This window comes from Vitis riparia, chromosome 14 (assembly GCF_004353265.1).
Source record: "Vitis riparia cultivar Riparia Gloire de Montpellier isolate 1030 chromosome 14, EGFV_Vit.rip_1.0, whole genome shotgun sequence".
NCBI classification, from domain to species: domain Eukaryota; kingdom Viridiplantae; phylum Streptophyta; class Magnoliopsida; order Vitales; family Vitaceae; genus Vitis; species Vitis riparia.
The window spans coordinates 29,158,739-29,173,829 of record NC_048444.1 but is presented as its reverse complement, the minus strand read 5'-3'; the positions used below and the strand labels follow the sequence as shown (position 1 = coordinate 29,173,829).

Here is a 15,091-nt window from a genome sequence, read left to right as displayed (position 1 = left end):
AACATTAATTTCACCATTTTCTTGTAGTTCATGATTATAAAATAATTTATGAAAGATATGTTTAATTCTATCACCTTTTATAAATCCTCTTTTTACAAACAAATTATTTTCTTGTAACTTAGTAGCATTATCTTTGATGGAAGATACTCACATAGTTCCTATATATATTGGATCATTAACCCTAATCATACACGTTCATGACTTGTTTCATCAATTAAGAGTAATTTTAAACGACTTGAAAAAATGAGCACCAAAAAAGTGACCACTATTGTTGTTTGATTTATCTTCAAGATATCTAATACGTGTTGATTGTATTCCAATGTCTACTTGATGCAAAGCAATATCTAGTGTTGATAAAATACTATATCCAATCACATACAATTTGCAAAATAGATTAACACACCAATGACTACGAGACAAGGTATTTTTAAACTAAGTAGTTTTTAGTTATAGCTTCTCCTAATATTTGATGTAAAAGTCTTAAAAGAAAAACTCGAAAGATTTTTTAAACTGTTGGTTAGAGTTTCATGTTGATAGTATGTTGTATAATAAAAGGATCGGAGGAAGAAGAAAGAAATTTGTATGTTTTAAAAAAGAAAGATTGAATATCATTTTATTAGTTCATCATTTATAGAAAGTCATAAAAAGATTTATAAGAAAATGTCATGGTAGCATTTACATCAATATGAATTATGAATTATTATGAGAAATTCACATAAACATAATTATTTAAAAGTTACCATATTTCATAACAAATATCAATTTTCTTCTATTACTTTTTATGTAGAATTTATTACTAGCTTCTATTTGTAAATTTTAAAAGGAGAAAAAATGCACAGAATGGAAAATAACTTATCTTTAATATCAAGTAATTAAGATTTATATATATATATATATATATATATATATATATATATATATAAAGGAAGTGAATCCAGATGTTGAAGACGACCCAAGGAGTTATTCTTTCTCAGAGACACCTCATTGATGATCAAGGAAGAAAGCTTTGCAGAGCAGTGATGGCTGTCTGAATGATCTCCCTCATCTGCTCGTTCCTCTCCTGCAACGGGTTCGACCGCTGGGGTGGCCTGGTGAAGATAAAATCGCAGTCCTTGATGGGTTGCACTGCCTTCTTCTCACTCTCCTCCGCACCAGCGAAATCCGCTTTACCAAACTGCTTCTCCGCCGCCGTGAAGGAGTCTTTCACCACACCGTAAGCGTTCGCGCATATCGTCAGATAGAATTTGAGCGCCTTGTCAGTCGCCTGTCGCCTCAGCTCCTCCGCGTACCCCTTCGTGTTGGTGGCGTACTCCAGAGCTGTAATGACCGGGTATTTTATGACACGTTAGCATTTTTAGTTTGAAAAGTCTTATTTTGTGTAATGGTTGAAAAGTCAAAAAGAAAAGTGTTTGGAGAACACGAGTCAATTTCGAATTGGTGAATTTCGTTTTATTGTGTCGGTCAAATAGACGAGTTGAAATTTTATGCCATGTCAGCCTTAGGATAGAAAATTTTTTAGGATTTTAGAAATTGGAAATTTCCGGGAACGAAAAACGAAAACGAAAATGAAAAATAAATAAATTAAGATTAATTAGAATTAATTAAGAAAAATAAATAAATCAATTAAATTAAATTGATGAATAATAAAATTGAGAAAAACTAGTTTTAGATTGGTAGTAATAAATAAATTTGTGTGTTAAAAAAAAAAATGAATTGGAAATAAAATAAAACAATTAGAATAAACAAAAGAAAAGAAAATAAAAGAAATAAAATAAATATATGCAATGGGCTTTGAATATTGGTTGTAAGATAATGGGTTGTAAAAGAAAATAATAATAATAATAATGGATTGGGCTTAGATTTTGAGTTGGGCTTGAATGTGGGCTCAAGTGGCTGGTGGCTTTGAAAGCCATGTGAAGTGGGCTGGTGGCTTTTAAAAGCCATGTGAAGTGGGCTGTTTAAAAGAAAAAAAAATAGGGAAAGGAGTTTTTGAAACGGCCAGAACGCGGGGAGAAGAAGGAAAGGAATAGTGGCTGTGGAATTAGGGCACTCGCCGGATCTTTGACCGGCCGTTTGGACGGCCAAACGATCTTCGTTTTGGCCCAAATTCGGAGGAAGTACTCTATTCGATTAGAGGAACAAGCCTACGGTGGCTGATTTCGTTTTTAACGGCCAGATTCTCAGATTTGTGGTAGGGGACCCTAACCCTAAAGCTTAAATTTTTATGTTTTTCCCTTGAGAAAAAAATTGTAAATATTGTCATTATGAGTTAATTAGGAATAATAGGTGTTGTATGAATTTTTCTAGAATATTTGGAATTTGTTTGGAATTTTTAGAATTTCGGGAAATTGATTTTGATTGATAATTAATTGTTTTGAAATGTTAAAAATTATTAGATGGGTTGGAAAATTCCAAAATTTGGGTTAGATTTCAAATATAATGATTTGTGAATTTTTAGGCATTGGTTAGAATATTTTCGAAAATTTTAGGGTAAAAAGTTAGTTAATTTCGGATGTTAGAAATTATTATAATGGTTGAAAAATTTTGTAAGTGTGGTAAAATTTCAAGATTTTTGATATGCAAATTTTTGAATATTTGTTTGAGTTATTATCGGAAACTTTAATGTGTGAAATTATTTTATTGGATTATTGGGAAATGTTGAGATTGTTGAATTATTGAGGAACATTGGAATTATGGCATTCATGTGCATCATGGTTATGTGAAATAAATAAATAAAATTATGAAGATTGTGAAAAGTGTATGAAATGGAAAAAAAAATGAAATAGAGATGAGAAGTGGAAGCCCGTGTGGGGCGAATTAAGAAGAGAGAGAGATCCCTAGGGTGAAAGACCCAAAAGTTACCCCGGGAAGACTCCGAATGGGGAGTGTATTTGGGTGCGGACGCGTATCCTTCGGTGAAAGCCCGAGAACAATAGTGCATTGTATGACTGTGTGTCACACATTCATGTGCATTCATGTAATTGTTGAATATTGTGAAATTGTGTATAATATTATATATTAAACTATGTGATTGATTGATACTGTTGAATTGTTCCTTTTGTGTTGAAGTGTCTTTTTCGTATTATTTGAAACTTAGTAATCCCTTAACCCTTGGGTGTTAGGCACCCTACTGAGCAATGTGGAAATGCTCACCCCTTCCTTGTTATACCTTTTTAGATGCAGATATCTCTCATGAGGATCCACAGGTGGGGCAGGGAGGACTTCAGGATGCTCCTGGAGCGGCCTAGTGGAGCGTGACATTTTTTTTGTTATTGTGTTTCTTTTTGGATTTTGGGATTTGTTTTAGTAATTATGACTCATGGATTTGTTATTAAGCTTTATTTTGATAAATTTGTTAATTGGGAACTTTTATTTTGGATTATAATGAATATTTATTTAATCTTGTTGTTTTGAGTAGTTTTGGGATATTATAGTTTATGAGAATTCTAGTGGGATTTATTAAAAAAAAAAAAAATCCAGAGTGTTTTGGTTGACTGCCAACGTGGAATAGGAGAAACCCTTAGGGTCAAACCTTTGACCTGGGGTCACGGGTCAAATTTTGGGTTGCCCGGAATTTGGGTCGTGACAGCGTGGTATCAGAGCCAAGGTTGCGATAATACCTTGGGGTCAATGTTTGTGAGTGTTTGTGCGTATTGTAATGTTATGATTTTTGTATGTGTTAATTGGCGAGTTGATGATTAATTAAATTATGTATTGTGATTGTATGAAAGTGAAAGTTTTGATAATTGTTGAAGTTGCTAAGTGGGTACAAATTCTAGAATTGATAGAATATGCAAGGGGTGTGTTATTACCTTGGCAGATAGAGCACTAAATGTGGATTTGAGGATTTTGGATATGACTGGGTATGATGTTATCTTGGGAATGGATTGGTTGACAGTGTATAGAGCGATTATTGATTGTCATCGCCGTAGGATAATATTTTGTCTGCCAGAGGGATTTGAGGTTTGCTTTGTTGGAGGGAAGTGTGTTAGTTTGCCTTTTTCGCAGTCTGATCTGTGTTATCAGTATGTGTTGAGGAAGAGATCAATAAATTTCTTAGCTTGCCTTCGTGGTAAAGAGAAAGCCCAGAAGGACATTACAGAAATTCCAGTGGTGAGGAAGTTTCAGGATGTATTCCCAGATGAGTTACCAGGTTTACCACCGCATAGAGAGTTTGATTTCTTTATTGAAGTATACCCAGGAACTGATCCTATTTCAGTATCCCCTTATAGGATGGCCCCTCTTGAGTTGAAAGAATTGAAAACTCAGTTAGATGAATTGTTGGGTAAGGGTTTTATTCGTCCAAGTACATCGCCATGGGGAGCCCCAGTGTTGTTTGTGAAGAAGAAGGATGGCACACTAAGGTTATGTATTGACTATAGGAAGTTGAATAGAGTTACTGTGAAGAACAAGTATCCTCTTCCAAGGATAGATGACTTGTTTGATCAGTTGAAGGGTGCAAAGTATTTTAGTAAGATTGACTTGAGAACTGGGTATCATCAATTGAGGGTTAGGGAAGAAGATGTTTCTAAAACTGCTTTTAGAACAAGATATGTCCATTATGAGTTCTTAGTCATGCCTTTTGGGTTAACTAATGCCCCCGCTGCTTTCATGGATTTAATGAATAGAGTATTTCGTGCTTACTTGGATCAGTTTGTGATTGTCTTTGTCGATGACATCTTGATCTACTCCAGGAGTTTGGAGGAGCATAAGCAGCATTTGGTGACCACTCTTGGAACCTTGAGAAGGCATCAGTTGTATGGGAAGTTGGACAAAAGTGAGTTTTGGCTTACTGAAGTGAACTTCTTAGGTCATGTGGTTTCTGAGGCAGGAATAGCAGTAGACCATTCAAAGGTGGAAGCTGTACAGGAGTGGCAAAGACCTACTAATGTATTTGAGGTTAGAAGTTTCTTGGGGTTGGCTGGATATTATAGGAGGTTTGTGGAAGACTTCTCTAGAATTGCAGCACCAATGACTCAGTTGACTAGAAAATGGGTGAAGTTTGATTGGAATGAGGAGTGTGAGAATGCTTTCCAGGAGTTGAAGCGGAAGTTGACCACTGCTCCAGTGTTAACTGCTCCTATTAGTGGAGAGTTGTTTACAATTTATTGTGATGCTTCCACAGTGGGGCTAGGGTGTGTGCTAATGCAGTAAGGCAAGGTGGTAGCTTATGCCTCAAGACAGTTAAAGCAGCATGAGCGGAATTATCCAACACATGATTTGGAGCTTGCAGCAGTGGTGTTTGCCCTTAAGACTTAGAGACACTATTTGTATGGAGAGAAGTTTGAGGTGTACTCTGATCACAAGAGTTTGAAATATATTTTCACTCAAAAGGATCTGAACTCTAGGCAAAGGAGATGGATGGAGACATTGGAAGATTATGATTTTGCTCTTCATTATCATCCAGGAAAGGCGAATGTTGTAGCAGATGCCTTGAGTAGGAAGAGTGTTGGCCAGTTGTCTAGCTTGGAGTTGAGAGAGTTTGAGATGCATGCAGTTATTGAGGATTTTGAATTATGTCTTGGTTTGGAAGGGCATGGTCCATGCTTATACAGTATATCAGCTAGACCAATGGTTATCCAGAGAATAGTGGAAGGCCAAGTTCATGATGAGTATTTAGAAAAGGTTAAAGCCCAATTGGTAGCAGGTGAAATAGATGAAAATTGGTCTATGTATGAAGATGGGAGTGTGAGGTTCAAAGGGAGATTGTGTGTGCCAAAAGATGTGGAGTTGAGAAATGAACTTCTAGCAGATGCTCATAAGGCGAAGTATACCATCCACCCTGGGAATACCAAGATGTATCAAGACTTAAAGAGACAGTTTTGGTGGAGTGGGATGAAGAGAGATATTGCTCAGTTTGTAGCTAATTGTCAGATTTGTCAGCAAGTGAAGGCTGAACACCAGAGGCCTGTAGGGTTGTTGCAACCTTTACCTATACCTGAGTGGAAGTGGGATAATATCACTATGGACTTTGTGATAGGGTTGCCAAGAACTAGAAACAAGAAAAATGGGGTTTGGGTGATTGTGGATCGTCTTACTAAGTCAGCCCATTTTCTAGCCATGAAAACTACTGATTCCATGAACTCTTTGGCTAAGTTATATATACAAGAGATTGTGAGATTGCATGGGATACCTGTATCTATAGTGTCTGACAGGGACCCTAAGTTTACTTCTCAGTTTTGGCAGAGTTTACAAAGGGCTTTGGGCACCCAACTGAATTTTAGCACCGCTTTTCACCCTCAGACAGATGGTCAATCAGAAAGAGTGATCCAGATCTTAGAAGACATGTTAAGGGCTTGTGTTTTGGATTTGGAGGAAATTGGGCAGATTACTTACCTTTGGCAGAGTTTGCTTATAACAATAGTTACCAATCTAGTATTGGCATGGCACCTTATGAAGCACTCTATGGGAGACCTTGTAGATCGCCCTTGTGTTGGATAGAGATGGGTGAGAGTCGTTTGTTGGGACCTGAGATTGTCCAAGAGACTACAGAGAAGATACAACTCATCAAGGAAAAACTTAAGACTGCCCAAGATAGACAGAAAAGTTATGCAGACAAAAGGAGAAGGCCCTTGGAGTTTGAGGAAGGGGATTGGGTGTTTGTAAAAGTGTCCCCTCGAAGAGGCATATTTCGATTTGGGAAGAAGGGGAAGTTAGCCCCTAGGTTTGTGGGACCATTTCAGATTGATAAGAGAGTTGGCCCAGTGGCATACAAGTTAATTTTGCCTCAACAGTTGTCCCTTGTGCATGATGTTTTCCATGTGTCAATGCTAAGGAAGTGTACTCCAGATCCAACTTGGGTAGTGGACTTGCAAGATGTCCAGATTAGTGAAAATACTTCTTATGTGGAGGAACCTTTACGAATTCTGGAAGTTGGAGAGCATAAGTTCAGGAACAAGGTGATTCCTGTAGTCAAAGTGTGGTGGCAACACCATGGGATAGAAGAAGCCACTTGGGAACCTGAGGAAGAAATGAGACGACACTATCCGCAACTCTTCTATGAATTTTAAGGTAAGCTGGTTTAAATTTCGGGACGAAATTTCTTTTAGGGGGGTAGGATGTAATGACCGGGTATTTTATGACACGTTAGCATTTTTAGTTTGAAAAGTCTTATTTTGTGTAATGGTTGAAAAGTCAAAAAGAAAAGTGTTTGGAGAACACGTGTCAATTTCGAATTGGTGAATTTCGTTTTATTGTGTCGGTCAAATAGACGAGTTGAAATTTTATGCCATGTCAGCCTTAGGATAGAAAATTTTTTAGGATTTTAGAAATTGGAAATTTCCGGGAACGAAAAACGAAAACGAAAATGAAAAATAAATAAATTAAGATTAATTAGAATTAATTAAGAAAAATAAATAAATCAATTAAATTAAATTGATGAATAATAAAATTGAGAAAAACTAGTTTTAGATTGGTAGTAATAAATAAATTTGTGTGTTAAAAAAAAATGAATTGGAAATAAAATAAAACAATTAGAATAAACAAAAGAAAAGAAAATAAAAGAAATAAAATAAATATATGCAATGGGCTTTGAATATTGGTTGTAAGATAATGGGTTGTAAAAGAAAATAATAATAATAATAATGGATTGGGCTTAGATTTTGAGTTGGGCTTGAATGTGGGCTCAAGTGGCTGGTGGCTTTGAAAGCCATGTGAAGTGGGCTGGTGGCTTTTAAAAGCCATGTGAAGTGGGCTGTTTAAAAGAAAAAAAAATAGGGAAAGGAGTTTTTGAAACGGCCACGGGGAGAAGAAGGAAAGGAATAGTGGCTGTGGAATTAGGGCACTCGCCGGATCTTTGACCGGCCGTTTGGACGGCCAAACGATCTTCGTTTTGGCCCAAATTCGGAGGAAGTACTCTATTCGATTAGAGGAACAAGCCTACGGTGGCTGATTTCGTTTTTAACGGCCAGATTCTCAGATTTGTGGTAGGGGACCCTAACCCTAAAGCTTAAATTTTTATGTTTTTCCCTTGAGAAAAAAATTGTAAATATTGTCATTATGAGTTAATTAGGAATAATAGGTGTTGTATGAATTTTTCTAGAATATTTGGAATTTGTTTGGAATTTTTAGAATTTCGGGAAATTGATTTTGATTGATAATTAATTGTTTTGAAATGTTAAAAATTATTAGATGGGTTGGAAAATTCCAAAATTTGGGTTAGATTTCAAATATAATGATTTGTGAATTTTTAGGCATTGGTTAGAATATTTTCGAAAATTTTAGGGTAAAAAGTTAGTTAATTTCGGATGTTAGAAATTATTATAATGGTTGAAAAATTTTGTAAGTGTGGTAAAATTTCAAGATTTTTGATATGCAAATTTTTGAATATTTGTTTGAGTTATTATCGGAAACTTTAATGTGTGAAATTATTTTATTGGATTATTGGGAAATGTTGAGATTGTTGAATTATTGAGGAACATTGGAATTATGGCATTCATGTGCATCATGGTTATGTGAAATAAATAAATAAAATTATGAAGATTGTGAAAAGTGTATGAAATGGAAAAAAAAATGAAATAGAGATGAGAAGTGGAAGCCCGTGTGGGGCGAATTAAGAAGGGAGAGAGATCCCTAGGGTGAAAGACCCAAAAGTTACCCCGGGAAGACTCCGAATGGGGAGTGTATTTGGGTGCGGACGCGTATCCTTCGATGAAAGCCCGAGAACAATAGTGCATTGTATGACTGTGTGTCACACATTCATGTGCATTCATGTAATTGTTGAATATTGTGAAATTGTGTATAATATTATATATTAAACTATGTGATTGATTGATACTGTTGAATTGTTCCTTTTGTGTTGAAGTGTCTTTTTCGTATTATTTGAAACTTAGTAATCCCCTTAACCCCTTGGGTGTTAGGCACCCTATTGAGCAATGTGGAAATGCTCACCCCTTCCTTGTTATACCTTTTTAGATGCAGATATCTCTCATGAGGATCCACAGGTGGGGCAGGGAGGACTTCAGGATGCTCCTGGAGCGGCCTAGTGGAGCGTGACATTTTTTTTGTTATTGTGTTTCTTTTTGGATTTTGGGATTTGTTTTAGTAATTATGACTCATGGATTTGTTATTAAGCTTTATTTTGATAAATTTGTTAATTGAGAACTTTTATTTTGGATTATAATGAATATTTATTTAATCTTGTTGTTTTGAGTAGTTTTGGGATATTATAGTTTATGAGAATTCTAGTGGGATTTATTAAAAAAAAAAAAAAATCCAGAGTGTTTTGGTTGACTGCCAACGTGGAATAGGAGAAACCCTTAGGGTCAAACCTTTGACCTGGGGTCACGGGTCAAATTTTGGGTTGCCCGGAATTTGGGTCGTGACAAGAGCCACCGAGATGGATAACTTAGCCAGGTCGCCAATGTTGGCTGGGAAGCTAGCCTTCATGGTGGCGTTGCAGAACTGAAAATTATCCACTCGGTGGCAGATGTCTTGGATCAGTCGCTCGGTTTCTGGGTGGGCGCTGAAGCCCGGGAGGAAGAACGAGAAGGAAAGGAGAAGGACCGCCATTGAAGGAACAAGGAAAGGGAAGATCATTTTCATGGTTGCAGATGAATGGAGGAGATGGTAAAAGGCTTGATATATATATATATATATATATATATATATATATATATATATATATATATATATATGAGGAAAATTAATTGGTTTTGTTCTATCATATAATAAAGAATTAATTGCTATATATTCCTGCAAATTAATATTTAAGGGAAAATGTAACGGTATTAAATATAAATTTTGTAATAATTAAGGTGGTGTGTTTTCTTTTTTCTTTTTTAGCGATAAAAGTGATCTATTAACATCAATCAACATAATTAAAATAAACTTATTATCAATAAATTGACTTTAATTATATTCGTTCATACTAATAGATCATTTCTACCTAAATAAAAAATGTCGAATATTTTGATTTTTTATATTTAACCAAATAACAAACACTACCTATATATATTACAATATCAATTCTATTTTTTTATTTATTTATGATAAAATTTGAATCATCCAATTAGTATATACCCAACATCTTATACAAACCCTTTATTAATGATAAATGTTTTTTTCGTATTTATTTTTGTTGGTGATATGTCTTTTTTATTTATTTTTTTAAGTAAAAAATGAATTAAACTAACCTAATGGGTTTATAGTTGATAAAAACCGAATCGATCATATTTATAGTCAAAAATCAAATCAAACCAATGTTTTTTAAGGTAGTTTTGGTTTAGTTTTTGTGAATCGATTTTGAGTAAACTTAATGATCTTTTTCAATTCTCAACCCAATTATAGATTTGTATTTTTTATCGATTAGAAGACAAAGAAATCAAAAACCAATCTGATAAGGTCAAATTTTAAAATCTCAAACCAAATCAAACTTTATGATTATTAAAAATTAAACCAATATGATCAATTTTAATTGATTTAAATTAATTTGTTGGTGTTCCCTACTTATTGTTTGATTTTTTTTAAAAATAAATTTAACCACTAGGTATGAATAGTGGGAAGAAAATGATCTTGCTATAATAATGAACATAGAGCAAAAAAAAATTTATTTATCAAATTTTCTTACATTTGAAATTGAAAAATTAACATATGAAGCACTTTTGTACTTATTAATACTAATAAATAATTATAATTATTTATTTTTGCTATACAAAATTTTTATCATTCAAAATATATTCATGTATCATCTTTACCTTAGAAAGTAAATCTTAATAAAGATCAAAGAGGAATAATTTACCTCAAAGGGAAAAATATGGTATAAATGAAAAGTTAAGAGTTAATGTTTTTAAAAAGCACTTTTGATATAAAAAGTATTCTTTTTTTATTTTAAAAAAAGGTAATTGATAAAATTTAGAAAACAATTTTAAAAAAATTGAAAAATTACTTATAGTACTTCTTGAAAAAAATACTTAATAAATGATTTTTCTAAAAATATAATCAGAAAAAAAACACTTTCATTAAAAATAATTTTGATAAAGAGTCTTTTAAAAGAATTGCTTATTAGACTATAATAAAAGTGTTTTTCACAATGTTTTTATTCAAATCACTTGTACTAAAAGTGTAGCGTGTTTTGGAAAATCACCTAACAAGTGTGTTTTATGAAGCATTATAAATAATTTTTTACCTTTTTTAAAAGTGTTTTCTGAATATTTTTCTTCAAAAATGCTTTTTATACAATTACTTTCCAAAAGCACCGGGCAAGCGGACTCTGATAAAAGGCCCAGTTAGGGTGGGTTTTTTGTCTTGGCTACAGTAGCAATTTGGACAGCCCAATTCGGTAAGGCCAGTAGAATTTGGGCCTGCCCACACATCTAGGCCCATTTTCTTGAACCGAGATAAACCATTGTACATATTACGGTTTGTTTCTCTTCTTCATTTCTGGGAATTTCCGGAAAACAAATTCCGATGGCCGCGATCTACAGTCTCTACATTATCAACAAATCCGGGGGCTTAATCTTCTACAAGGTGAGAATCTCCTTTCCATTTCTACGGAAATCATTTTCCGCGAAAATTTTGATCGAGAAAATGAAAAGGGGGAAAAGATTCTTTTTTTTTTTTTGGAAACTATTCGAGTAAATCGATAGTCCCTGGGAGATTTTTGCTTATGAAAATACGCCTTCACATCTGGAGTTCAATTTGGAAAAAAAAAATTGGAGGCTGTTTTTCTAGGTAAACAAACGGGGTCTGACCTTGTGTATGGGGATTTTAGGATTATGGATCGGCGGGACGGATGGACACGAATGATAGCTTGCGATTAGCGAGTTTGTGGCATTCGATGCATGCGATTTCTCAGCAGTTATCTCCAACTTTGGGTTGCTCGGGGATCGAGCTCCTTGAAGCTGATACATTCGACCTCCATTGCTTCCAATCGCTCACTGGTATATCACGATTTTATCCTAAATTGATGAGAATAAAAGAAAACTGAAATTGAAGGTTCTTTTTTTTTTTTTTGGTTTTCTGTTTGGATCCAGAGATAAAGTAGAGACCTGAAGGAAAGAGAATTAATAGCTCAACTAAGCTAGAGGAAATGATTGTGTAATAAGGTTTAATTCGGTGGAGTTTTCATTCCTTTTTTTTTTCTTAGTGAGAAACAGTTTCTGAATAGTGTCGATCTAATCTTAGGGATTGTTGTTTCTCAGTGACCGAGTGGAATCAGATGATAAGAGCTTAATTCCTTTGATTAAATTATGCTTTTCATTTTCCATTAATTAGATATTAATGGAGAGAATTCTTTTGTTAGTTTTAGTTTGGTTGGAGAGAATGCTGAGTGTTAGTTTCCTCAGGTGATAAATAGTGAAAGTTTGAAGTTCAAAATTTTAATTTCTGACTGACCAAAATAAATGTTGGTCGACTCTGTTGTGTTTTTGGCTTCAGTTGGTAGTGTGGATAGATTGTTTTTGGTTTCTGGATAGCTGTACTTGTATTTAGATGGAAATTAGATCAATGTTCTTAAATTCAAAATCCAACTCGATAGTTTGATTGGATGTAATGTCTTACAGTCTCTTACCTTCAAATTGATTTCTACATAATTTTCTAAATAGGCACCTGAGATAAATAGACCAAGTACACAGTAGATACACAAAGTGTGCTAAGGGCAAGAAAAGAGGGAGACCACAAGCTAATTGACTTCCTAATCCCTTCCTAGAAAGCTAATAAAATCAAGTGGAGGTCTAGATTCAAAGCCCAAAGAGGTGATAACCCGAAAAGACCTCATTCATTGAAAACCTATGGGTTCTTGTTAAGAAACCTTGTGTGCATTGGCTGAAGTCTTTTCTTTTTTGATAGGTAAATAAGAGCTTGTATTAGAAGTGCCTAGAAGCGGTGAAAACAATACACATGAAGTATACAAACAGGTTGCCCAAGAAACTAGGCGGATTGGCTAAAGTCTTTGTTTTTGTGCAACTTATTATCTTGGGCTAACTTGTTTATAGAACATCCATCTATGTCCTTAGTTGATTTCATTGATTGGTTGGGGTCGGATTGAGGGAGGGAGTATTTTTGTTTTCCCTATCCTTTTTAGCGCTTTTTGGCGGCTGTTTGTTTACACCGTGTGTACTTTGGTGCGCCTCTTTTGGTGTTTTAATATAATTTGCATTTACCTATCAAAAAAGAAAAAAAAAAGAAACCTTGTGTAGATTGGAGCGGGAGGTATTTTCATAGACCATGAAAAGAAGGTGGTCTATCCTTTTTTATTAGAAGGGAGTTGTTTGAGTGTGCTTGAGGGTCTGAGGAAAGGGTTCCACGTGCTTGCAAAGGATTGCAGAGGTGGTAGAATGGGCAAAGGAAGAAAGAAAAGAGCAAGAAGATTTGGATGAAGAAAATTAGGCAAGCCTTGGGCGGACCATGAGATTTGGGAATTAGTAGGTTGGTTTAGTACAAGGATAACTATAAAATTATAAACCCCCAAGAATTGTGCAAGTTGGATGGTTTATTCTTATTGTTTTATTTTTTATTAAAGTGGGATATCCCAACCTCCTGTTGGACTATTATTTGTCTGTCGATAAATTTCTTTCCATTGCCTATATCCTCTGCTGCACACCCATACACACAAAACAGCTTATCTCTAGGAGCACAAACATTAGAATATCTTGTCACTATGAGTTGTCTTTGCTTAGTAACATAGCATTTCTTGGTAGAGGAGTACAGTAGGTGACTTTTGAAGCTGAATTTCTGATTATTATAAGCATGTCTGATTCCGAAACTCTTACACCATTCTAGAGTTATGTTATAACTCCTTTAAACTATTTCATGCTTATTGAAAAATTTGCTAGATCTGTCACTAAGTTGTCTAATTGTAACCTATTAGATGACTATCATTTGTAAGTACATTTGACTAAATAGAATGGTGGAAATTTACTAGCAACCCAGATTCTGCAAGTTCAGATGTTAAAAGTTTACTTGCAAATCTCTCCCCTCCACACTCAACGACTCCAACACATGGGTCATCCCTTCTGAATTTCTTTTGTAGTTCTTTAATGTATGCTGATCTTAATGGCATTGATACTGGTGTAAATTGTGGAATTTGTCTTGGGCTATGGATTTTTACCTAGTTAGAATTTGAGTATTCAGTGGTATATCCCAAGTATGTTGTGCATGCCCACAAATATTTTAGTGTAAACCAGCTGGTTGATATGAAGTTTGAACCACTAAAAGGCTGATATATCAATCTGTTTGGCTTTCATGTAATCATTGGTTGCTTTGCTCTCAGAATTTTCCAGGAAACTTATTTCCATATGAATATATTATCTTTTCCATTGGGTTCAAATAGTCCCCCAACAAGAACTGTCTCACTAAATTCCAGAACCATTCATCTTCGTGCAGGGACAAAGTTCTTTGTTGTATGTGAGCCTGGAACACAGCACATGGAGGGTCTTTTGAAAGTCATCTATGAATTGTACACTGATTATGTACTAAAGAATCCCTTCTACGAAATGGAGATGCCCATACGATGTGAGCTTTTTGATATCAACCTATCCCAAGCCGTACAGAAGGATCGTGTTGCCTTGTTGGGGCGATGACCCACCCTTGTCTTACTATGTGTTATTTTTGTCTGTAAATTTTTAGAACAATCCCTTTGCCAAGTTTGTTCAAACTTGATATCTGTTAATTCTAGTTTTATGGATGATTGAAATACTACAGCTATTAACAACTTTAAGAGATATGGCTTTCTTGGGGCTTGACTTATTTCATATTCATTTATTCATTCAGCTATTACACCGTTTAGTTAACCATGTATGCTTCCAACATGTTCAGAAAAACCTTTAAAGGTGATTTTAGAAACCTTTTAGGTTGGTTTTGCTTGGATTTAATCAATTTAAAATGCATTTTGGATGAGTAAGAAATATATTCAAGTGCATGAATCAATTGAAATAGACTCGGTATCATTAAACCTTATTTTGTTATCATAAAAAAGCCCGAGCTAACAGTTTCCTTCATGTTTGTTGTATGAAAATTGAAAAGATCAAATGGAAAAGAAGCCATCATTGTAGCAGATATGTTGTTACTGCAATTTTCTAATCCCCGCCATCTCATTTCAATGAAACCCCAACAATATACTGGTTCACACTCGCTGAAGTTTCACAGGTTATGA

At 34.6% G+C, this 15,091-nt stretch overlaps 1 protein-coding gene and 1 pseudogene across 1 annotated transcript; one reads left to right on the top strand and one right to left on the bottom strand.

Moving 5' to 3' along the window:
* Window positions 1-15,091, bottom strand: part of LOC117931267 — a 65,399-nt pseudogene that overhangs the window by 44,267 nt on the left and 6,041 nt on the right.
* Window positions 11,365-14,690, top strand: LOC117931271 (trafficking protein particle complex subunit 4-like). Its single transcript, XM_034852213.1, has 3 exons — window positions 11,365-11,466; window positions 11,711-11,879; window positions 14,323-14,690. The coding sequence occupies exons 1-3, from the start codon at window positions 11,407-11,409 to the stop codon at window positions 14,517-14,519; spliced, it is 426 nt and encodes a 141-aa protein (XP_034708104.1). The 5' UTR covers window positions 11,365-11,406; the 3' UTR covers window positions 14,520-14,690.

Coding starts and splice junctions, on each gene's coding strand:
- LOC117931271 (XM_034852213.1), top strand. CDS start 11,407: ATGGCCGCGATCTACAGTCTCTACATTATCAACAAATCCGGGGGCTTA. Junction 11,467..11,710: donor GGGGCTTAATCTTCTACAAG/GTGAGAATCTCC, acceptor TGGGGATTTTAG/GATTATGGATCGGCGGGACG. Junction 11,880..14,322: donor TTGCTTCCAATCGCTCACTG/GTATATCACGAT, acceptor ATCTTCGTGCAG/GGACAAAGTTCTTTGTTGTA.